Source organism: Halichoerus grypus, chromosome 5, assembly GCF_964656455.1.
Source record: "Halichoerus grypus chromosome 5, mHalGry1.hap1.1, whole genome shotgun sequence".
In the NCBI taxonomy this organism is placed as follows: domain Eukaryota; kingdom Metazoa; phylum Chordata; class Mammalia; order Carnivora; family Phocidae; genus Halichoerus; species Halichoerus grypus.
Window position 1 is genome coordinate 167,056,250 of NC_135716.1, and position 23,477 is coordinate 167,079,726.

Sequence of the window (23,477 nt, forward strand, 5' to 3'; positions counted from 1 at the left end):
TGGCTCAGATCATGATTTCAGGGTCCTGGGACCAAGCCCCCCCCAATCCCATCGTGCTCTCTGCTCAGCGAGGAACCAGCTGCTCCCCCTCCCTAACCTTCCCCCACCCATGCTCTCTCTCTCACTCAGTCTTTCAAATAAATAAATAAATAAATAAATAAAATCTTTTTATTTTTTTTAAAGATTTTATTTATTTATTTGACACACAGAGAGAGATAGAGAGCACAAGCAGGGGGAGCAGCAGGCAGGCAGAGGGAGAGGGAGAAGCAGGCTCTCCCCTGAGCAAGGAGCCTGATGCGGGGCTGGATCCCAGGACCCTGGGATCATGACCTGAGCCGAAGGCAGCCGCTTAACCAACTGAGCCACCCAGGCGCCCCAAATAAAATCTTTTTTAAAAAAAATAAATAGGGCGCCTGGGTGGCTCAGTTGGTTAAGCCACTGCCTTCGGCTCAGGTCGTGATCCTGGAGTCCCGGGATCGAGTCCCGCATCGGGCTCCCTGCTCAGCGGGGGGTCTGCTTCTCCCTCTGACCCTCCCCCCTCTCATGCTCTCTGTCTCTCATTCTCTCTCTCTCAAATAAATAAATAAAATCTTTAAAAAAAAATAAATAAATAAAAATAAAAATAAAAAAATAAAAGTATAAGCAGTTTTGTTCTTCCATTCATTTGCTCATTCGGCCATTGATTCTTGAATTTTTTTCATTCATTCTTTACGTCTTACCTTCAATTATTTATTCATTGGGCTTTCATTTGTTCACCTGTTAGTTCCTTTGTTCCTTGATTGATTCATGCATTCCTATGCCCAGAGAACGTGCTTCTCTGTGCCAGTACGACTCTGGGTGCTGGGAGCATTGACAAGAGTCCGAGTCAGTCCTTGCCCTCAAGGAAAACCCAGGAACCAGGGGTCACCAGGTAGAAGGTGCTGAGTACTCTGCTGGGGATGGGGGTGGCAGTCAGGGAAGGCCTCCTGAGGAGCCAGAACTTAAAGGATGACAGAGAGAGACTGGTAGATTGGGGGATCCCTTAGGGACAGGGACCAGTCTCATTAATCTCTGTGTCCCCTAAGCCTGGTACCTGACAGGCAATGATAAATATTTGTTTGTTCATTGAACCTGTGGACCAATAGCCGGTTATGGAGTGCTTGCTGGTGGCTGTGATGCCACCCAGCTAAGGTGAGGCCACCATTCCCAAGTCCCTGCACCTCTACCTCCTCCCCTGCGTCTTTCTCCCCGTCCCTCCTTCCATTTTCCTAAGAGAAAACATTCTTACCTACATCCCACAACCACATTGGGACATACCTGAGCATGCATGCACACGCGTGCACGCTCACACACTCAGCACACACACACAGACATTCACACACATCCCTGCTCATACATAAACACATGTGCCTGCAAAATGTGTCCCAATTGTTGATTACAAAATTGCAGTCGTCGATTTCATTGCCTAAAATCACACACACACACACACACACACACACACACACACCTGTGCTCACACACCCTCCCTGCCTTCCCATCATATCCCAATACACATACTTCTCCACCAAACAGCCCTCCCACACACACATCTCCTCCTTCCCAGAGGAGGAGGGTTCTCCTGGTCCTTGATTTAAAGCTGAAGAAGTAACAGTGGTGGGAGGTAGGATTGAACCCCAGGTATGTGTGTGTGGGGGGGTGTCAGGGAGCCCTCCTAGTCACATAGGCTGGAACTGTGCTAAAGGATGACACTCAGTTTCTCTAAATCTTGGGTGTGTATGTGGCGGGGGGTGGCTGTCATGCTTCCCCTTCCTCAGTGTGGCCTGAGACCTGCTTCCTCTGAAAAGCAAGCTCCTGAGAGAAGGGTCCCCCGCTGCTCCGCACCGTCCTACATCCCTGTGCCCCCACTTGTCCGGCTCCTGAGGGAGGCAAGGCAAGGTGATTGGCTCCGCGCAGTGGTTCTGGTGACAGCAATCTGAAGTCCACGGGCTGTGGAGAACTTGGGTAAGGCCTGCCCGCATCTGGTCCTCAGTTTTCCCAGCTGCGAAAAGGGGGTGGGGGATGCGCTTCAGTGACAGAGAAAAGTTGCTTCTTAACCTGAAATCCACCCAGTCTAAAACAGCAGGTGCTTCTGGGGCTGAGGAACCTGCCCCTTTGGAGGGGACCTTTGGGAAGGCTGCCCTGGGGGCTCAGGTCTGGGGCAGGCGCTGGGGTGCAGGGAGAGGGCTGGGAGAGCCCAACCCCCCGTCACCCGGGGGAGGCTGGAAGTGGGAGCGGGCGGGCCCGGGATCTGAGGGGCCCCTCCCCCCTCGGGCAGCCGGCTTGGGGCTGGGGCGTGACTGTGAGTTCTCCCCGCCGCCGCCGCCGCAGGGCTTCAATAAGAGAAGTCCGAGGCGGCTTCCTCCTCCGGGCCCAGAGCGGGCGGCGGTCAGAGGCCGGCAGCTCCCCAGTCCCCCCCCCCCGTCCCCCACAACGTCTGCACTCGCGGCTGCTGGGAGCCCGGCCGGCTCGCCTGGGGTCCGTCCGAGGCGGCCTCCCCGGGGACCAGGTAGGCGGCCGTCAGGTGGGGCTGGACCGGCCGCGCGGCGCCCCGCCTCCGGCCCGCCCGCGCCCCGGTGGGACGGCTGGGGAGGGGGGCTGGGGGGGAGAGGCTGAACTGGAGGAGGAGGGACCTCACCCCCGAAAAGGACCTCAAGAGGAGAAGTTAGGAGACCTGGAGAAGGAAACGGATAAAATCTGGGGAGGGGGGCTGAAGGAATATGAGGAAAGCAGATTAAAGGGACCCCCTAAAAAGGTCTGGTAGGAAAAAACGGAGGGAACCTGTAGAGTGAAATTAATACAATTTGGGAAGGGGGCTGAGTCAGGGGAGAGGGTCTAAGGAGACCCTCCCAAAGGGGCTGGGGAATAAACTGAGGGGACATTGAAAGTGAGGGTCTGGGAGAAGCTGAGCGTTCTGGAAGAGGGGAACTAGGTGTGGGGATGGGGCTGAGAGGACCAGGTGAGGGAGTTGGCTGGAGGAGGTCAAGGAGAACCATTTCTGGAGGGTGCAGAATGTGGGGCACAATTCCGGGGGTCTGGTGGGGCGGGGAGGCTGCCAAAATTGCAGCCCCCTAACGCGCCCGCCCCCGCGGTGGTGGGCGGGTCCCGGATGGCGAGGGGACTCCTCCAAGGCGCTGGAGGCGTGGGTCCCGGCTTCCTGGGGAAGTCCCCGCCCTCAGCAGGGATGGGCTTCTCTGGGTGCCCCCTTCCCGCCCCCAGTGGCGGTCTCGGTCCACGTTCCCCCTGGGATCCGGGAATTGCTGGCAGCCCCGACGGAAATCCTGCTTTTGACCGCAGTTGCCCGGAGAGGCTGTCTCCGTAGCAACCAGAGGGTGGAGAGGCAGAGCCCCGCGCTTCACGCTTCGCTGCTGTTGGGCGCGTTGCCCACGCAGCCCCCTTTGGTACCCCGTCCGCCCCCATTTTGGGTCCTCAGTCAGGGCAGGTTTCTGGACAGAAGGGTAAGGCAATGATGCTCAGTTCAGGCATCCTGGCGTGAGGATCTGCAGTCGCAGGGACTTAGCCAGGCTGGGCCCTTGATTGCTGTGTGACTTTAGACAAGTTACAGGGCTTCTCTGGGCCTCATTTTCCTCATTTGAATTTGGGGGGAAATTACCTTTGACCGTACTCAGCCCCCATCCCCCACCCCATCCCAAATCCCCAGAATCAGGTGTTTAGAAAGCAGTTTTTGCAGTGTCCTGGAGGGTTAAGAGTTATTACTGACCTAGGGGGGATCCTTTCCTTCACCTTCTCAAAAGCATGGAGGGGGTACAGAAAGCCCGTCAGGGCCTCCAGGACCAGCACACAAGTGACATCTAATAAATAAATGTTTGTAGATCTGTTGAAGTCCCGTACTGGGAAAGTTGGCAGGTTTGAGGTCTGTCCCCAACCCCTATGGTACCACACCCAGTGATCCCTGACTCTTTCGGTGTGATGGTAGTGGGAGAGCAGGGCTCTGTTCTCACTTCACAGATAGGAAGAGGGAGGTTCAGCAGTCAAGGACTGACGGGGCCAAAAGTAGGGACTCGGAATCCAGAGCATCTTGTCCCCGATGTGATGAAAGAAGTAGCCAGAGCTGAGGCCCGAGTTCCCTCCTCATCCCTACTAGACCCCTTGTAGCCTTGTGGATGGGGGAGTGGGTGGCTGGCAAATGGTGGGAGGTGTGGCAGTCATGGGCTGCATGAACCCAGTCGGCCTGAAGCTGTGAGTGAGGTGTCAGAGTGTTTGTGAGTATGGTTTGGGCTTTGAGTGAATAAGCATGAGCCTGTGAGCATATGTGTGGGTGTTTGGGTGTTCTCTACAGCCACCTGGAGCTAATGTGGCAAAGGAAGTGGCCAGACCTTGGGAGGCTGGGTAGGGGGACCCCAGAGCTGGGGAAGGAGAAGCCAGGGCCCTTTGTGCACCAAGCAGACCAGCAGACCACCTGGTTTGAGGATTTGGGCTGATATAAGGTGGAACCAGGGGAGGAGGCTTCCTGTCTGGCCGCACTAGAATCTAGACTCCTATTCCCTCAGCTCCCCTGGACCACCCATGGCTCCCATCTCCTCAAAATCTTGAATACCTACAGACCCTTAGAAGCTGGTGGGTGACTTCTCAGCAACAGATGAGAAACCACCTTTACCCACACAAGTGGAGAAAATTCAGCTGACACCTTCAGGATCATGTGGGGGATAAAGCTAGTGTGGCAAAAATTAGGGCCCCTCCCTCACATGCCCCCACCACACCTGGCCCACAAGTGGTATAATCAGACTGGGGTATGTCTTCTTAGGCCCTGGGTGTTAGGGGTGGGGTGTTATAAGGCCTCAAGAAAGAATGGTGTGGGATGGTTAGAGGTTCAATGAGAGGTGAGGCCTCCATGAAAGAGTTGGGGGTTAGTAAGAGACTGGAGTTCAGTGAGGGGCGGAGGGCCTCTGCGGGTGAGGGGATGGAAGCCTTCAGTCAGAGGGCTCCGGTCTCCATGAGGGCATGGGGTGCAGTGCGGCTGAGACTTGGGCCCTGCCCCTGGGCAGCGCAGAGCCCTGAAGAGTAGCCGGAACTCTTGCAGGATGGTGGTTTCCTGCTGCTGCCCAAAGTCCCAGTTCCCTCTTTCTGAAATCCCCCAGGCAACTGAGCAAGCTCAGCCCTCCCACCTCACCCTGGGAGCTTCTCTTCTCCGCCCTGCCGCTCCCCCTCCCTGGGCCGTGGAGGGGCCTTCCTCAAGGGAAGGGAGCGGAAGTGAAAGTTCACTGAGCACCAGCTGTGGGCCTGGTGCTTTCACATTTGATGCTCAGAAGCAACCCCATGAGGTAGAGATTTATATTCCTATTTTCTAGGCAAAGAAGCTACAGCTCAGAGAGGTGAACCGACTTCCCCAAGCTAGTTGTCAGGCCGTGTAGAATTAAGCTTAAATCTGTCTCCAGGTCCCACAGATACTTGGCAGGGGTTAGGGGGCACAGGACATCCTGGGTCTACATCAAAGCCCTGACGTGGCTTCGGGAAGTGTGGACCTCAAGAAAGGATGGGTGGGCCTGGGGCTCCTATGTTGAGGAGCAGGGCTAAGCCGGAGGCAGACTCCCCGCTGAGGGGCCAGCTGCCATATGGCCGGGGTGGTATGTTCACTTGGCCGTGGGCTGGAAATATGACGTATACTCGTCAGGGACAGCGTGACCTCCTGTGTGGGCTCTGAAGAGCACAGGCACGGTGTGAACCGAACTCTGGACCTGAATCAATGGTCCTGGTGCTTTGCTGCTTACGGTCTTCAGCCTCATTTGGCCACTGTTCACTGGGTAAGAGGCACGTCTTTTCGAGCCTTCCCAGCAGCTGCACTGAAGGTACGGACGCAAAAACTGAGGCTCGGAGGGCTGATATCATTCATCCAGGGGCCCAGAGCTAATAATGTCATATAAAGAATAGGGGTGCGTGGCTGGCTCAGTCGGTAGAGCATGCGACTCTTGATCTGGGAGTCATGAGTTCAAGTCCCGTCTGGGGCATAGAGCTTACTTAAAAAAAAAAAAAAAAAAGTAAAAGAACAGAGCTGGGGAGGGCCACCCAGAGGGAGATGTTGAAGGCGGGAGCACCCTGGTCCAGGGTGGGCCTCAGCTCTACTACCTACAACCTGATCTCGACACAGATGCTTCCAGTAGCTCTGGAAGCTAACTCTAACTCCTATCAACCAGATGTTTAAGAGGCATAAACAGACCCGGGTCCCTGCAGTGACCAGAATGCTGGTGGCCTCCCCTCTCTGGGCTGTAAGGGGGACTGAGAGCATGTAGCACAGGGCCTGGCACGTTGTAGGTGCTCTTGAAGGGACACGCATTATTGCTTCTGCTAGGGCTGCCAAATAGAACAGTGCTTAGAGTGGGATTGGAGCCAAATGGATTGGGATTGCGTTTAAGCCTCCCCTTGCTGTGTGATCGCTGCGACTCAGTTTGCTTATCTGTAAAAGATGGGTAGTAATAAAAGCTACTTCCTGGGGTAACTAAATGAGATCATGGATGGCAATTGCTTGGCACAAGGCCAGGCACTAAGTATTTAATAAATTAGAAATTTTAGACTAATAGTTATTGCCACCCAGACTTCTAGGAAGTCAAATCACTGTCCGCAGAGTTGGTAGCACCACTTAGGATCTGAGGTGGACGGGGACGGAGAGTCCTAGGGGCCATCTGTCTGCAGATGCCTGAACACAGAGGACCCAACCTGCTGCTTCTGCCTTTTCTCCTCTGCCTTTGACTCTTTAGTTCCCCGAGTTTCTCTTAATTTCTACCTTTCTCTTTTTCGGTCTCTGTATCTCTGTTGTCTTTCTGTTTCTCATTTCTGTCTCTGTTTGTCTCTTTCTTTTTATTCCTTCCTGGCAGCGAGCTGCTGGAGCCAGCTAGCGCTGGCTCTGGGGAGCTGATTGTGTGAATCTCCTCCGAGCGCAGCGTTCAAGAAGTCACCTCGGTTACTTGAAATCAGCCATGGTGGGAATATTTATACAACGGAAATCAGCAAATGCTACAAGTCAGGGCCTTTTTTTTTTCCCTTTGAGAGTCAGTATGCCAGCACACCACACTGGGCTTCTCTTTGTCTCTCTGTGTCTCTCAGTCCCTGTCTCTCTGTCTCTGCCTTCTCATTCTCTGTCTCTCCCATCTCTTTCTTTCCTCTGACAAAGCCGCGTGAGTGTGGTCACGTCCAGCGTGCCCCCCCACCAATGCCTTGGACCATGCAGATGCCAGACCCGGTGCCCCACCCCCTCACCCCACATCTCCCCAACCCCTTCAGCATACTGGTGCCCAGAGAGCCTTGCCTAGCCCTGGACTTTGGTCCCCAGCAGGCTGGGGAGTGCCAAGTCCTGAGAGCTGCTCCCCACTGCCTGTTCCCCACACTGTCCGCCCTGCCCGGGCTCTTCCTCAGCCCACAGAACCCTCTGCCTCCTCCTCAGAGGCTCACCGTTTCTGAACCCCCCCACCCCAACCCCATTCCAAGCATGCAGAATTTGGGACTCCCATTAGGCTGACTTAAAAATGTTGTGGTTGGGGGGTCGCCTGGGTGGCTCAGTCGGTGGAGCATGCGACTCTTGATCTCGGGGCTGTGAGTTCGAGCCCCACGTTGAGCCTATAGCCTACTTAAAAAAAAGAATAAAAAAAAAAATGTGGTGATATTTATCTGGGTATTTTGGGAAGTGGCAACCTTGTATCAATGTGGGGACCCAAGAGGTTGTACAAATCTGTGTCTCTTTTAGAGAGGTGCTCTGTGTGGGTCTGTGACTTGGGAGAGGGCTCTGTATATCTCGGTGTGTCCCTCCGGGGGCTCTGGACCTCTGTGAGTGCTGGCAGGAATGGCTGTAATTATCCGTGTCTGTGACCAGAAGATGGAGAGAAGTGGCTCAGATTCTGGAGCCAAATGTCAGGATTCATCATGTGTGTGACCTCGGGCTGGTCTCTAAAACTCGTTGTGCCTCAGTTGCCTTATCAATGATAGTAATACGTCAGAGTGTTGTTACGAGAATAAAATGCAGTCGTGTATGTCAAGTGTTTAATGCAGTGGCTGGCACCTAGTGAGCGCTATAAATCCTGTCTATACTGTTCTCGTGGAGAGGCGGTGCGTGTGGGGTGCGTGTGTGCACGTGTGTGTGCAGGTGGGTGAGGGCCGGGGGCGTGCGTGTGTGCGGATGTGGCTATCCTTGAAGATGTCTGTCTAGAGAGGAGCTGTGTGTAGCTGAGGTAATGTGTGCGTCCAAGAATGTGTCAGGAGGGCTGTGTGCATCTGGGTGTAGGCCCTGTGTGCCATTCGCGATGGGTCGGTGTCTTCCCGTGAGAAGACCTCCATTCTCACCCTGTAACCTTTGTTTTCATCTTACCCCCATCTGTCCCCTCGGTGCCTGAAATCCCTTCGTGCCCTGCGTCCTGGATGCCCCCCACCTCCACCTGAATCCTGTCCCTGGCCTGACTAGCCCTCAGCGTCTTGGAGCCTTTCAGACACAGTGGTTGCACCCCAGGGGAGGGGTCCTGAGGTGAAGATCACAGCAATGGCTTAGTGAACATAGGCTATTTTAGGGCTCTCACCACAGCCCGCCTCACTGTTCACCAGATGGGTGTCACTCCCCTACACACACCAGAGAACAGTTACAGTGACGAGCAAGAGGGGCTGGTGGGTCTAGAGTAGAGGTCAGGGCATTGATGTGACAGAGCCATCGGCTAGGCAGCTGGATCTGGTTGGAGCCAGGAAGCCTTCCTGGAAGAGGTGAGTATACTCAGTAGGAGGAGCAGGACCCAGAGAGAAGAGGAGGAGGATGTCCATAAGGGAACTGGACTTGGGTGTCAAGAAAGGCAAGGCGGGGACACCTGTCACAAGGGTCCTGAGCCCCTCTGGGGGAAATCAGGGTTCACTGGGTTGGCCCCACCCTACCACTCTCCATTGCTCTCACATCTTAAGAAACCCTCTCCCCAGCAGTTCCTCTCTAAGTGTTGCAATGGCAGAGTTTCTGGTGGGCCCTTGCTCAATGATCTGCCTGTCCTGTTGCTCAGAGGACATAGCTTTCAGGAAAGTCTCGGCTCGCGTGGAGGCTCCCCAAGGGATCCTGGTGGCCCTGGCTTCTGACCTGGGGCTTTACCTGGTGTGGGGATAGGAGCGAGCTCTGGAGGTAGGTGTCCACCTTCACCTTGCCACCAGCCATAACCCTGGGGCTGCGGGGGCTTACGGAGCCCCGGGTGGGAGCAGAGGCAGTATGCAGAGGAAGGCTCACTTTTAGGAGCCGGTGACTGGGGAGGAGGGGGCCTGTGAGTGAGCTGGGCATGGCTTGATAGAAATCCAATGAAAGCGGTGGGTCTAACACAAAAAGATAAGTATCTGAGTAGGAGTCTGTCACCCTCAGAGGCAGCGCGTGTGGCTACGTATGCGTGCGTGTGTGTACCTGTGCATCCGAGCTTGGGCTTGTGTGAGAGTTCGTTTGTGTTAGTGTGCTGGTGTTGTTGGTGAGCACACTCGTGCAAGTGTATGCTGTGGGTGTGGGTGTGTGACTGTGTGCTGGTGTGTGTTGGTGAGTTGGTGTGTCAGGTGGATATGAGTGTGAGAGAGTTGGTGTGGGTGGTGTGTCCTGTGTGAGGGTAGATGTGTAAGTTCGCCAGGGGCGGTGGGAAGGAAAACGGAGGCAGAAGTCATGCTGGGACCGAGCCCAGGCCTGGCTTCCTGAAGAGGGCAGAAGCTGACAGCTGGCTTGCAGGAACCTTGGGCGAGGCTTCATCTTCCATGTCCTTCTCTCTTGCCCTCAGGTCTCGGGCCCCTCCCAAGGACCATGCCGCAGCCCTGCTGACCCAGGAGTAGGGGCCTGAAGGGTGAGTGGGGAGAGTGGGGACGGAGGGCTTTCAGGGTCAGGAAAGGGGGTGGGGTGGCCTCCCTGAGCCCCACAACTCATCACAGCCCCCTCCTCCTCCAAGAGCCCTGTTGCTAGGTAACAGATGGGGGAGCCACAGAGAGACAGCTTGAGAGGCCAGAGGCTGGACCCACAACAGGAAATGGCCTTGATCCCCTTCTGCAGGGACTCTTCAGGTGCAGACACACAGAGCCCTCACACACACTCACACACAAACATGTCTCGGTACCTAGACATGCACGGACACAGAGGGAGACACACACACACACACAGTCACGCATACTCACGCAGATACACACACACAGTCACGCATACTCACGCAGATACACACACACAGACAGGCGCGTATGCACCCACACGGGGCTACGCACGTGGTCATACACACCGACACAGAGGCACCTACTTGCACAGAGATACACACACACACACACACACACACACACACAGGAACACACATACACACTTCCACAGAAAGACACGAACACACGCAGAGCCATCACGTGCACGGAGACACGTACCCACACTCATACTCACACAGACACACAGACATTCACGGGAGGCTGCACACACAGACACACCCACAGGCAAACTCACAAATACTTAGAGACACACAAAAGACACGCATATGCAAGCCTCTGAAGAAGTCACAAAAACACAACGTATTGAAGCAAGAGGAGGCAAAAATAGATTATCAATAAACACAGCAGCGTCCCAAAGCAGAAAACCAGCCCACGAAGGGTATACATTTTCTCTGCAAACATATGGCAGCCGCTGGGAGGGAGACCCAAAGGTAGCCTTGCCTCACCTTTACCCTTCACCGGGGAGGACCCCGAGAGGGAAACTGCATGCCTGCGTGAGTGTGTGCGTGCACGTGTACTTGGGGGGCCTATCTGGCAGGGGCCCCAGAGTGAGCCATACCCCGTTCTGTAGCAGGGCGCCTGGAATGGGCTGTGTGTTCTGCAAGAAGTTGGAGCCGGGGCTCAAGGAGGATGTTGGCCTGGAAAGGGACTTCAGGGGCAGTGGGGCTGTGGACCGCTATGGCCCTGACCCTACTCAGGCCCGGACTGTGTCCTCCTTTGCCCATATCCCCAACTACAACTTCCCCACTCAGTCCACCAGCCATGCCTTCCTTGATGGGGGCGCCATCAGGAGCATCTCCGGTGAGTCTAGTGGGCTGGAGGCGGGCACTGCCTGGCCCCTGGGAGAACCTGGGGGAAAGGGAGACATCTTTAGGAGGCTCCAGTATGACGTGGGAGATACCGACTTTCAGAGCACAGTCTGAGGGAGAATGTACAGCCCTACCTCAGAAACCCTGGTCTGAGGGGAAGACAGCTCTGTTCCCATCTGAGAGAGGGACCCTGATGACAGGCCCAAGTGGGAAGTCTTGGTGAGGAAGAGGAGGAATGGGTGACTTGGGGACTCCCCATGGTGTGAGGGATGGGCTGGAAACCATATGCCCTGAATCCATGGGGAGCCAAGCTGCGAAGCCCAAATCAGAACTGCACTGGACTCCAAAGGCCTTTGGGAACCAGGCACTGCAGCTGTGGGGAGGCACAGAGCCTGGCTGGGGAATAGGACTGGGGGGGGCGGTGTGCAGGTCCCTTGGAGCCCCCTGCCCCATGCCCTACTCTGCTGAGTAGCCCTGACTCTGCAGGGACTGGGGTGACCCTGTTCATCGCCCTGTATGACTATGAGGCCCGGACAGAGGATGACCTCACCTTCACCAAGGGTGAGAAGTTCCACATCCTGAACAACACGTAAGTAACCAGGCCACCCGGCTCAGGACATGGCCGGGGCTGGTAGCAGGACCCAGAGAGGAATCTTACCTGGTCCCTCAGAAAGCTCCAGCCTAGCTGGGGACACAGATACAGGACAGTAACAATTCTGAGTAATCATTACTATGTAGGGGGAGCATGAGGACATATGGGCCCAGACAGAACACTAAATATGGTCTCGAGGCTAGTGATCAAGGCAGGCTTCCCGGAGGAGGTGATTTCTAAGGTGAGACTAGAAAAAATCAATAGATGTTGAAAGAAGAGGTGAGAAAAGAGGAAGAGAGAGTGAGAATGAGAATAAATGTGACTTCCGGAAACCACCAAGTGGTCATTCAGTCTACGTGGATCATAAAGTATGAGGTGTAGAATGGAGAGAGCAGAAGCTAGAGAGGCAAGTGGAAACAGATTCTGCAGGGTTTTTTAAGCCATGTTGAAGAATCTAGATTTTATCCAGAAGGCAATATATAGTCACTGGTGGTAGGGGAGGATTTCAGTGGGGAAGTGACTGAGTTAGCTGTCCACTGCCCACCCAAACCCCAGCCCAGCTGAGGAGCCAAAGGTGAAAGCCAAGAGGCCCACACATCCCCAGACATGTTGCTTCTGCAGGGAAAATTCTCCTGGGGTAGCTTCAGTGGCTGAGAGCAGAACAGACAAAAGCCCTGGGGTGTGTGTGTGTGTGTGTCTAAGGTGAGGGGCTGGCAGGCTCCACCTGACCCTTCGCCTGGCCCTGCCTGGCCCCAGTGCTCCAGGGGGCTGGGCTGCCATTGACCCCCTGTGTCCTGTGTCTGCAGTGAGGGTGACTGGTGGGAAGCCCGGTCTCTCAGCTCCGGACAAACTGGCTACATTCCCAGCAACTACGTGGCCCCTGTGGACTCCATCCAGGCTGAAGAGTGAGTAGGGGGTGGGAGATGGCTATCCCTATGGACAGGACAGGACCCTGGAGTCCAAGGCCACCTCTGAGTCACAGCCCCACTCAGCCTATCTTCTTACCTATATTTCTGTGAGGTCATTGTGAGAATAAGAGAAGAGAATAATGATGTTTATGACAGTAAATATTTATGTAGCACGTCCTATGTTCTGGGCACTATTCAAAGTGCTTTCTGTGTATTAACAGAGTTAGAAACTAATATTATCCTGCTTGATGAATGAGGCAAGTGAGGCACAGAGAAATTAAATATCCTACCCAAGTTCACATGGCTAGTAAGTAGGTGGAGTTGGTATTTGAACCCAGATAGTCTGGCTGCACTTGCAAAGCATTATACATATTGACTCTCAGCGATAACAACAGCATAATGAGCTATTAAAAAATTGTAAAATGCTACACAAATGCAAGAGGATATTACTTAGAATTAATTCTGTTAAAGGGGCGCCTGAGTGGCTCAATCAGTTATGCATCGGACTCTTTTTTTTTTTAAGATTCTTTTATTTATTTTAGAGAGAGAGAGCACGAGCAGAGGAGGGGCAGAGGGAGAGAGAGAGAGAAGCAGATTCTCCGCTGAGCGCAGAGCCCGATCCCATGACCCCAGCGGAAACCAAGAGTTGGACACCCAACCGACTGAGCCACCCAAGTGCCCAGCATCCGACTCTTGATTTCAGCTCAGGTCATGATCTCAGGGTCCTGGGATAGAGCCCTGCATCTGGCTCTGAGCTGAGCGGAGTCTGCTTGTCCCTCTTCCTCTGCCCCTCCCCCCACCGGCACACACACACACTCTCTCTCAAATAAATAAATAAAATCTTGAAAAAAAAAAGAATTAATTCTGTTAAGGAGACAGGGAATTATCATTCATGGTGTACCATTATAACCTGAGATATGACGACGGGGACTTTACCCACCTTGAGTCATTTAATTCTCATAGTCACACTATTGATATTATTGTTGTCCCCATTTTACAGATGAGAAAACTGAGGCTCATAAAAAAAACTTTTTAATCTATGTGCACATATACATACATGTATGGGAAAAGAAAAGATTGGAGAGACTGCAGAGTAGGAGTCACCAGGACTTGGTGACTAATTTGCCATTGTGTTTGGGGTGTGGGAGGAATCAAGGGTGACCCAAAGTCTTCTTGAGGAACTGAGTGGGTGACGGTGCCATTTGCTAAAGTGGGAAACACAGGAGAAGGTATAGGTATCTGGGTTCTGGTGGGGGGACTTGTTGGGTTGAGGTTCGCAGAGAGGAACACCCAGGTAGAAGACACTACCAGCCATTGGATCAGGCTGTACTTTGTATGAGAGGGGCCCGACCCAGGCCAAGCGAGGTGCTGAATTAGCCCAGAGGAAGGGGCAGCTTTTCCTAGTTGGCACTAAGGCTCTTTGTTTGCTGTGGCTCTTGCAGAGGATACCACTGGGCTGGGGTGGAAATCTGGGACTCTTCAGAGTGGAGGTGACAATTAAAGCTGCATGGGAGGGTGAAGGAAGGGGAGGAGAGTGAGAAAGAGATTGATTGGCCCTAGGACCCACCTTTGGAGAAAGCTGCCTCGAAGGAGAAGTTGCTGTTGGAAAACCAGGCCAAGCCAAGTCAGAACAGCCGAGAGGCGGGTGGAGGAGAGGTTGCAGGAAACTAGAAAGGGAGTGTCAGAGGCTGCCGCTGGATTTGGCAATGGGGGTGACCTTGGTGAGTGATCTCTCTGTATGAGGTGGGGGTGGGGGCCAGACAGCAGAGCCTGGGAGGGAGTAGGAGGTGAGGAAGTGGAGACCCAAGTGTGAAGTGCTTTTTCAAGTGAAGGGAAGGTGAGAGATATAGCAGAATGTTGATGGCAAGTTAGGGCTTGGAACAGTTTTTTGGGGGGGAAGGAAGAAATGGGGGCATATGTAGAGGTTGGTGGGATGGAGAGGCTGCAGGTAGGGGCGGGTTGGTAGGGGAGAGGTGTCCCTGAGCAGAGGGGAGTGGTTGGGGTCCTGAGCTCAGAGTGGGTGAGGCCTTCATCCAGGAAAAGTGGTAGGAGTCATGGAGGAGAGAAAGGGTGATGATGCAGAAGGTGGGAGGTATGGGGGGTTCAAGCTTGCATCCACAACTTAGAGGTAGTGTCACGAGCCCTGAGAGGCACGCACTGCCGTGTCATGGTTAAGAGCAGTGTTGTGGTTAAGAGTGCAGGCCCTTGAGCAGACAACTGGTGTTCCTATTCTGGCAACATAGCTTAAGAGTGTGTGGCCTTGGGCAAGTTGCTTAACCACTAGGTATCTCCATTTCCTCATCTGTGTAGTGGGAGTTAATAATAGGACCTACCTCACAACATTGTTATAAGAACTAAATAAATACCGAGGCACCTGGGTGGCTCAGTCGGTTAAACATCTGCCTTCGGCTCAGGTCATGATCCCAGGATCCTGGGATCGAGCCCCATGTTGGGCTCCCTGCTCAGCGGGGAGTCTGCTTCTCCCTCTCCCTCTCCCTCTGCTGCTCCCCCTGCTTGTGGCTCTCTCTTTCTCTGTCAAATAAATAAATAAATAATCTTCAAAAAAAAAAAAAAAGAACTAAATGAATATAATATGTATTAAAGCAGCGCATGACATAAAATAAGCACTGCTATTATTAAGTTAATTATTAAGGAAGTAATTACTATCATGGGTATGGGTGGGGGCAGGGCAGGGCTTTGAAAAAACTTGGGAGCGTGTCCTGTCTACACAGTCCTTCAATAGTTCCCCCTTCCCCATCCTGCCTGCCCGCTTGGACACCCCTCCACTCGCCAATGCCTTCCCTGTTCCCCAAACTGTGCCTAGTACCCAGGTGTGGACTGGCCAATTTATTTATTTATTTATTTATTTAAAAGATTTTATTTATTTATTTGAGAGAGAGAGCGCGCGCACACACCCATGGCGGGGAAGGACAGAGAGAGAGAGAGGAAGAGCGCACACATGCATAAGGGAAGGGGAGGGCGGCTTGGAGGGAAGGAGGGGCAGAGAGGGAGAGGGAGAAGCAGGCTCCCCACTGAGCAGGAAGCCTGACACATGGGACACATGGCTCTGGGACACATGGCTCGATCCCAGGACCCTCCGGATCATGACCTGAGTCGAAGGCAGACGCTTAACCTTAATCGACTGAGCCCCCCCAGGCGCCCCAGACTGGCCAATTTAGTAATCAAAGGACATCTGAGTCTCCCGTGGTGCTTGTGGGGCCATTCAGTCTCCCCAGTGTACGTTCACAGTGGATTTAAGGCCACAGTTCAGTCCCAGGAAGAATATCCAAGACAGAACAGGAACGCTTGACACCTGAGGTTGAAGGCGAGACTTGTAAGAACATCCAAATTTCAGAGAGTGGAGGAAAAACAGCAGTCAGAGCCAGGCAGGAGCAGTCAGAAAGAGGGGGAGAGAGGCAGGAAAGGCTGTTGTTTGGAAGTCGCGGGAGGGAAGGGTTCGTGGGTAGGGGTGGTTGTGGGAAGAAGGATCTGAGAGATTGCCTGGGTGGTGGGAAAAGAACTAGGCTGAGCAGCAAAGAATTTCAGGTAGACCTCATCAACCAGTCCTGCAACAAGGTCACTTCCCCTCTCTGAGCCTCAAGTTCCGCATCTACAAAATGAGCCCACGGACGAAGCAGTAGTGAGATGCGTTAAGGAACTTGGTAGCACCCTGATGAGGTCACTAGCGACTGGGGTCTTAGCAATTTTAGTCGAAGAGAAACCCAGAGAGTGGAGAGGAGAAGCCTAACCTATTGGGCACCAACTTCGAGCCCAGCATTCTACGTTCCCCGTCTCTGTGCTTCTCATGATCAGGCTATGAAGCAGGTGTAGGAGCCCCGTTTCGCGAGTGAGGAGATTGAATCTTGGCTAGTGGGGTGGTTTTCCCCAGGAGGCTGAGTTGGGGGTTGAACTGGGTGTCTCTGACTCTTGCTGGCCCTTCCCAACAGGTGGTACTTTGGAAAGATCGGGAGGAAGGATGCGGAGAGGCAGCTGCTCTCCCCAGGAAACCCCCGGGGGGCCTTTCTTATTCGTGAGAGTGAGACTACCAAAGGTGGGGGCCTGGGAAGGGGCAACTGGGAGGCCCAGCTGTTAGGGCGGGGCTGGGGGCAGTAGTGAGGGGCTTGGGTCAGGGCCTGGGCCCAGACTGGGACAGGGGTGGAGGACCAGAGATACGACTGGGACTGGGTTCAGGGGGTGCGTGGCCATCCAAGTTCCGAGTCCCCAGGCATTTGGGCTTCTCGGGCTCTAAGATGGAGAGCGAGGAGGAAAGCAGACTTGAAGGTGACCCTTGCCCACAGGTGCCTACTCCCTATCCATCCGGGATTGGGACCAGGCCAGGGGCGACCACGTGAAGCATTACAAAATCCGCAAGCTGGACACGGGTGGCTACTACATCACCACACGGGCCCAGTTCGACTCGGTGCAGGAGCTCGTGCAGCACTACACTGGTGAGGGCTGGCTTCTAGGGCTGGTGTGTGCTCTGGGTCCCTGAACCGACCCGCTGAGAATTCGGCCCAGGGAGGGAAAGGGGCTCCCAAAGCTGTAGTGGCTGGGGCAGAACTGGAACGCAAGTGTTTGGGTTCCCAGCCCAGGATCCTGCCCCATAGGATTCCAGAGGAAACAGGTGTGAGGCTGTCGACGTCTGAAGGGCGCCCCCTAATGTCTAGCGGGGCAGGAGGCCCAACAGACCTGACTTGGAGGATGGGCTGTAGGGTTGAGAGGAAGCTGGAAATCAATGCCCAAGTTTCTGCTTTAGTGAGTTAGGCCAAAGGTGAGGTCCATGGAAGGGTGAGGGCCTCATGTCCACACCTTTGTCTCGAGTTCCAAACTCCATTTCTACCTGTCAGAGTCCCACCTTAACCTTGAAGGCCCAGCTGGAGGCCACCTCCTGTGGGAAGGACACAGGTCCCTGCAGGGATCATCTCTCCCTCTTGGTGCCACCTCCTTCCCTGGGCACCAACATGTTCACCTACTCAGTGGGTCAGGTTGCCTTCTGCCCCAGCCTGTGACCTCACCCGTTCCTAGTTCCTTTCCACTGATGGGGGAGGTAGGTGGGGGGAGGGGGGCGTTGTGTGTGTGCATGAGATGGGATGAGGAATGTGTGGGGCGTCCTGGCCTGCCTGTGACCTTCAACACCCCCCACCACCACCACCAACCCCTGCTCCTCAGAGGTGAACGACGGGCTATGCCACCTGCTCTCGGTGGCCTGCGCCACCATGAAGCCGCAGACAATGGGCCTGGCCAAGGACGCTTGGGAGATCAGCCGCAGCTCCATCGCGCTCGAGCGCCGCCTGGGCACCGGCTGCTTCGGGGACGTGTGGCTCGGTACGGAGGTCCCGGGGGCGGGGCGAGGGCTTGGGACATCGGGGAGCCGGCGCTGACGAGCCGCGACCACCTGGCAGGCATGTGGAACGGCAGCACGAAGGTGGCGGTGAAGACCCTGAAGCCGGGAACCATGTCCCCGAAGGCCTTCCTGGCGGAGGCGCAGATCATGAAGATGCTGCGGCACGACAAGCTGGTGCAGCTGTACGCGGTGGTGTCGGAGGAGCCCATCTACATCGTGACCGAGTACATGTGCCACGGTGAGGGGCGGGGTCAGGAGGCGGAGTCTGGGGGGCGGGACTTGGGGCGAAGTTCAGATGGCTGTCTCTGGGGGAGGGACCTGAGTGGCGATCTGTGATGGGACAGGGGACTTGGAGCAGAGTCCGAGAGGGAGGCCGGGATGAGTGAAACCACGCGAGTCCTGGGAGTGGGGGCGGGTCCAAGTTTAGACTAGGCGGGGGCTGGGGGCGGAGCCTCGGTCGTTGCGGGAGTTCAGCTGGTGGGTGGGGCTTGGACGAATGAAGACCGAATCTGTGATGAGGAAGGATCTGGGGCGCAGTCTGAGTGGGGCGTGTCTAGGGGGACGGAGGAGGAGAAGAAACGAGCTGTGGGCAGAGTCTGGGTGTCTGTGCGAGCGAGTCCTGGGCAAGGGCGGGCAACAGGGGGCGGGGCCAAGCTCTGTGCGATGGGAACTGGGTAGGGGCGGAGCCAAGCGAGGGAAGGCTGGCCTGGAGCTGGGGGTAGTCTTGCTGCTGATTTTCTGAGTTCCTTTCCTCAGGTAGCTTGCTGGAGTTCCTCAAGGACCGGGAAGGCCAGGATTTGACACTGCCCCAGTTGGTGGACATGGGAGCCCAGGTAAACTGGGACACCAGCCTTTATTTCAGACTGGCCTCCTATGAACCTCTACAAATCCCTGTGCCCTCAAACACCTGCCCCCTGGAAGTACATACAGTCCCATCCACTGGATCATCTGTGCGACCTGAGGCAGGGCACTGCCCGTCTCTGAGCCTCAGTCTCCTCATCTGGAAAGTGGGGTTTTCAAGTGATCTCTCACACAAGCCATGGTGTTCCCATTTCTCCATACCTTGGCCCCCCTAGGTGGCTGAGGGCATGGCCTACATGGAACGCATGAACTACATCCACCGAGACCTGAGGGCAGCCAACATCCTTGTTGGGGAACGGCTGGTGTGCAAGATCGCTGACTTTGGGCTGGCCCGTCTCATTGAGGATGATGAGTACAACCCCCAGCAAGGTGCCCTGCCTCTCTTCACCTTCCAAGAGCTCCCCAGTGCACCAAGGGGCTGTCACGGGGCTCCACATATTTAGGAACCATTTCCTCCACTCCCAGACCATCTGGGATACTCCCATCCTGATGTAGTAGAAGAGGCAACTCTAGGTTTGAATCCCAGCTCCTCTACTTACTAGCCAAGTGGCCTTGGGCAAGTCACCTAACCTCTGTGAGCTGTTTTTTTCTCATATATAAAATGAAAGTATTCAGAGAAAAGTAAGTCAACAGATATTTATCAAGCACCTACTATATGCCAGGCACTACTATAATTCTCAAGTGAAAAACAATAAAGTGTGATGGTGTGAACTCTGTAGCCAGAATGTCTGGGAGTGAATCCCAGCCACTTATAATAAGCTATGTGATCTGGGAAGTTGCTTAACGAGTCAGTGCCTCCTTTTCCAAATCTGTACAATGGGGATAATAATAGTATCTACCCCACAGGGTTTTTGTGAGGTTTAATGAGTTAATGCATATAAATCACTTTAAAACAGTGCCTGGCAGAGGCATCTGGCTGGCTCAGTCGGTCGGAAGAGCATGGAACTGTTGATCTCAGGGTTGTGAGTTTTTGAAAGTTTATTTACTTCAGTAATCTCTACAGCCAACATGGGGCTTGAACTCACGACCCCAAGATCAGAAGTCACATGCTCTTCTGACTGGGCCAGCCAGGCGCCCCAACATGCCATTCTCTCAATCCAGCTGTTCCTAGGGGCCTCCTCGATGACTTCCCCTTCTCTCCCAATCTCTCCAGGGGCCAAGTTCCCCATCAAGTGGACAGCCCCAGAGGCTGCTCTCTTTGGCAGATTTACCATCAAGTCAGATGTGTGGTCCTTTGGGATCCTGCTCACTGAACTCATCAGCAAGGGCCGAGTCCCCTACCCAGGTTTGCTGGGGTGGGGAGGTGGAAGGGTGGGGCGTCAAGGGAAGGGCTTCCTCCTGGTTTCCTCTTTGGGAGGGGCTAGGCCCCCTGACTGACAGAGCCCCTCCCTCCAGGCATGAATAACCGGGAAGTGTTGGAGCAGGTAGAGCATGGCTACCACATGTCATGCCCCCCAGGCTGCCCAGCATCCCTGTACGAAGCCATGGAGCAGACCTGGCGTCTGGACCCAGAGGAGAGGCCTACCTTCGAGTACCTGCAGTCCTTCCTTGAGGACTACTTCACCTCCACAGAACCCCAGTACCAGCCTGGGGATCAGACATAGTCTGCTTGGGCATCCACCACCTTTCTGGGGTGCCCACCAATCCCTTCCAATCCCCAGGGCTCTGGTCTCAAAGCCCCCAGACTTAGAACCCTATAGGGTCCTACCGTGTCAGAACAAGCAGGCTGCTCTTGACACCATCTAGGGCAACCCACTCATTTTTAAAGATGGAGCCAGTCCAGGCTTAGAGATCGTCCCTCACTCTGGCCCCAAGCACTATTTCTCCCTTTCCCACTTAGGCTCCTACCTCTAGACTCTCTTCCCACCTCTCCCCCAAAAGAAATGCTCAGACCTTGTCTAGTTATTTATAAAACTGTATATCCTTTCCCTCCCTTACCTCCTATCCCTGCTTTTTTATCCTATCATCCCACCCTGAATTCACCTCCTACTCAATTCTCTTGTGTCTGTAAGTTGCAAAGACAGGGAAAGTTTTTGCTGGATCCCTTTCCTGCTGGGTGGACACTGTGGTCCCAGACTAGGGTCCAAGCCCAGGGTGAGGGAGAGGCTTGCTGAGGGCTCACTGCCTCTCTGAATCATGTGTGTGTTTATTGCTTTTTGTAAATAAGAAAAGTGACAATATGAATCCTTGAGCCATGAAAATCCCTTCTGTTAGGGGGAACGGTGGCCAGAGGAAGGTGAGTGTGACTGCTTTGGCTGCCGGGAGGAGGAGGAGGCGAGAGAGTGTGTTTTGGGATACCCAGAAGTCCTGATGCTTGTCCCCATGTGAGTTTAGGACAAATTGAGAGATGGATACAGAAGATAGGCAATTGGAGCTCAAAATGTCCCCTTCATGACTGAAGCGGCTTTCAATCTGTGTGCAAAGGGTTTGCTAATTCTCTCCTTGATTTCAGCAGATATACCATTCATCACAGGCACAAGAGCAGAACCTGTTAGACCCCTCTTCACGGGGGCACTGGGGAAGACCACAGTGGACTCTCTGTAGCTCCCCAAAAAAAGACAGAAGGGAGGGGAAGGGAGAGAGGTCTGAGAGCTAGTCTAGCTCATTGGATTTCACGCCAGGCAACTCTGCCCCCTAGGGGGCTTTGGAGAGGGTTGAAGGCAGTTTTGTTGGGTCACAAGGACTGGGGGCTCCTATTGGCAGGTAGTGGGCAGGGATTGGGGGTACTAAACAACCTGCCATGAGCCTCTGCAATGAAGAATTGTCCCGTGTCCTTGCTGCCACTTTGAGAGACTCTGGCAGCTGATGTGCCTCCAAGTGGAAACAAAAGGAACAGGGAATGAGGGTTCCCACATCTCCCATCAGGAAATTGTGGACCCCTGACTTCCTAAGGGAATGGACTGGGTGGGGGGCAAGAGTCTGGGAGCTAGGAATCATGGCTGCAACTGGCAAACTATTACTAAGCGTTAACTCTGGGAAGGGCCCTTTGCTTGGCAAGGCCCCAGGAAAACAAACATGAACAAGACCTGTCTCTGTCCCGGAGGAGTTCACAGCCGGGCTGGGGAGAAACAGTAATAATAATAACTCACTTATTAAGTGCTGCATGCCAGATGTGTTTACATACATCTTTTCATTTAATCCAGTTCTGAGTCTGGGTCTATGATCAGCCCCCATTTACAGATGAGGAAACTGAGGCTCCAGGGTTACATGATGTACCAAGGTCACACAGGTGCATGTGACCGGGCTGGGACTTGAACCGAGGCCCATGATCTTTCTGGACTCTGGGCTTTGGGAAGAGATCTTATCTGCCCCAGGTAGATATTGGGAGGATCCTCCTCCCTCTAGATATTGGTAGAAAGGTTCCCTGGAAATCCCCCCACGTTGAGTATCCTAGGGAAAGGGGACAAGGTGGCCAATGCAGATTGAGTTCCCTGTGCTGAGCCCTGTGCTGGGGACCGCTGAATGGGAGCAGTAAGATGAAGAGAGGCCAAGTGGCTGCTGAGAGAGGTGTCACAGGGGTGGGAGCCTTAGCTCTGCACACTTGAACTCAGGGGCCGTGGCTTCCGAAGAGCCCGTCTCTGGCCGACTAAGCTCACAAGAACCTGCCACACGAGCCAGAGGCCAAATGTGTCCGCCTCCATGAGTAAGCGGGTAAGCGCCCAGCTCTGGGGCTGAAGTGCCTGGGGTGCAGCTCGCCTCTCGCTCACTCGCTGTGTGACTTGGGGCAGGTTACTAATCTCTCCAAGCCTCAATTTCCTCCTCTGTGAAAAGGCAATAAAATGTTCAACTCGTGTTCGCCCTCTCTGTCACTAGCCTTTACAAATTACATATTCTATGCTGGGCGTCCTGCTAAGTGCTCGCCGCCGTTGAAGCTTCACGGGACCCCATGAGGAGCAGGCTGTTGTATCTTCATTCTACTAGTAAGGAAACTGAGGCACAGTGAAGTAAGTAGTTTTAAGTAGAAGAGCAGGGGCTTGAACCAGGTCCTCTGACTCCGAAATCAGTGTTTTTAGTCTCTGTAGCTCCCTATAGTCTTCTCCTGGGACCGGAATACTCTTGCCTTTCAAAGGGGGCTATGCTTGGTACCTGGACACCAATTTAGTTTCAATGAGCTAGCAGAATAGTGAATCTCCTGGAGTTTGCCAGGCCCTCGTTGCTCCACAGCAGAGACCAGAGCCACCTGAGCCTGGAATCCCTGTATCTACTGGTTTCCTACCCTCCCTCTGGTGCAGCTGAATGAATTCTCTCTTGCACCCCCTTTTCTGTGCATCCTTCTGTTCCCTTCTGATAGAGCACAATGCAATTGATTAGGCCTCTGTTTTCTCAATTTCAATCACATCCTGGCCCTGCCTCCCTGAGATTACAGGCGGGTCACCTTGATTGCGGTTTCCACCGTTCACAAAACTCTTCAGTCGTTTACAAAACCATCTCTCGCCTCATTCACTCCCCCACCTGGCTCTTCTCCTCTGTGATGCTGTGTAGATTTTACTGGCTTAAGACTCAGAGGGCAATTTTATTTCCAAGTTCATGGTGGGGGAGGAGGACACCTAATTGACTAACGTTGGGTGTTTCACATGCATCATCTAATTTGATCCTCACCACGAGGCTGTGCGGCAGTGTGATTATTCCCATTTTTCAAAAGAGGAAATGAAGACTCCGAGAGGCTACAACATTTGCCCAAGGTCACACAGCTGGATGGTAGAGTCAGGATTTGAGCCCTTGGACTTCAAAGTCTCATGCATCCCACTGTGTCATATTCCCTT

General features: G+C 54.0%; 1 protein-coding gene across 4 annotated transcripts; it reads left to right on the top strand.

Annotated features, from left to right (window-relative positions):
• The first annotated feature begins 1,879 nt into the window (after positions 1–1,879).
• Positions 1,880–22,506, top strand: FGR (FGR proto-oncogene, Src family tyrosine kinase). Of its 4 annotated transcripts, none has more exons than XM_036114288.2 (13): positions 1,880–1,980; positions 9,741–9,803; positions 10,772–11,001; positions 11,496–11,598; positions 12,408–12,506; positions 16,457–16,560; positions 16,808–16,957; positions 17,679–17,834; positions 17,912–18,091; positions 18,610–18,686; positions 18,930–19,083; positions 19,868–19,999; positions 20,110–22,506. In XM_036114288.2, exons 3-13 carry the CDS (start codon positions 10,785–10,787, stop codon positions 20,316–20,318), a joined length of 1,581 nt encoding a protein of 526 aa, XP_035970181.1. In that variant the 5' UTR covers positions 1,880–1,980; positions 9,741–9,803; positions 10,772–10,784; the 3' UTR covers positions 20,319–22,506. The 4 variants fall into 4 exon arrangements, with proteins under 4 accessions (XP_035970181.1, XP_035970179.1, XP_035970182.1 ...); XM_036114286.2 differs by lacking the exon at positions 1,880–1,980 and adding an exon at positions 2,422–2,524; XM_036114289.2 differs by lacking the exon at positions 1,880–1,980 and adding an exon at positions 2,422–2,524 and having other exon boundaries at positions 10,775–11,001.
• The last annotated feature ends 971 nt before the right edge of the window (positions 22,507–23,477 follow it).

Bases quoted from the DNA above. Each gene is read 5' to 3' on its own strand.
- FGR (XM_036114288.2), top strand. From the start codon at position 10,785: ATGGGCTGTGTGTTCTGCAAGAAGTTGGAGCCGGGGCTCAAGGAGGAT. The intron at 11,002-11,495 runs GTGAGTCTAGTG...CTGACTCTGCAG, and splicing joins CGCCATCAGGAGCATCTCCG to GGACTGGGGTGACCCTGTTC. The intron at 17,835-17,911 runs GTACGGAGGTCC...ACCACCTGGCAG, and splicing joins CTTCGGGGACGTGTGGCTCG to GCATGTGGAACGGCAGCACG.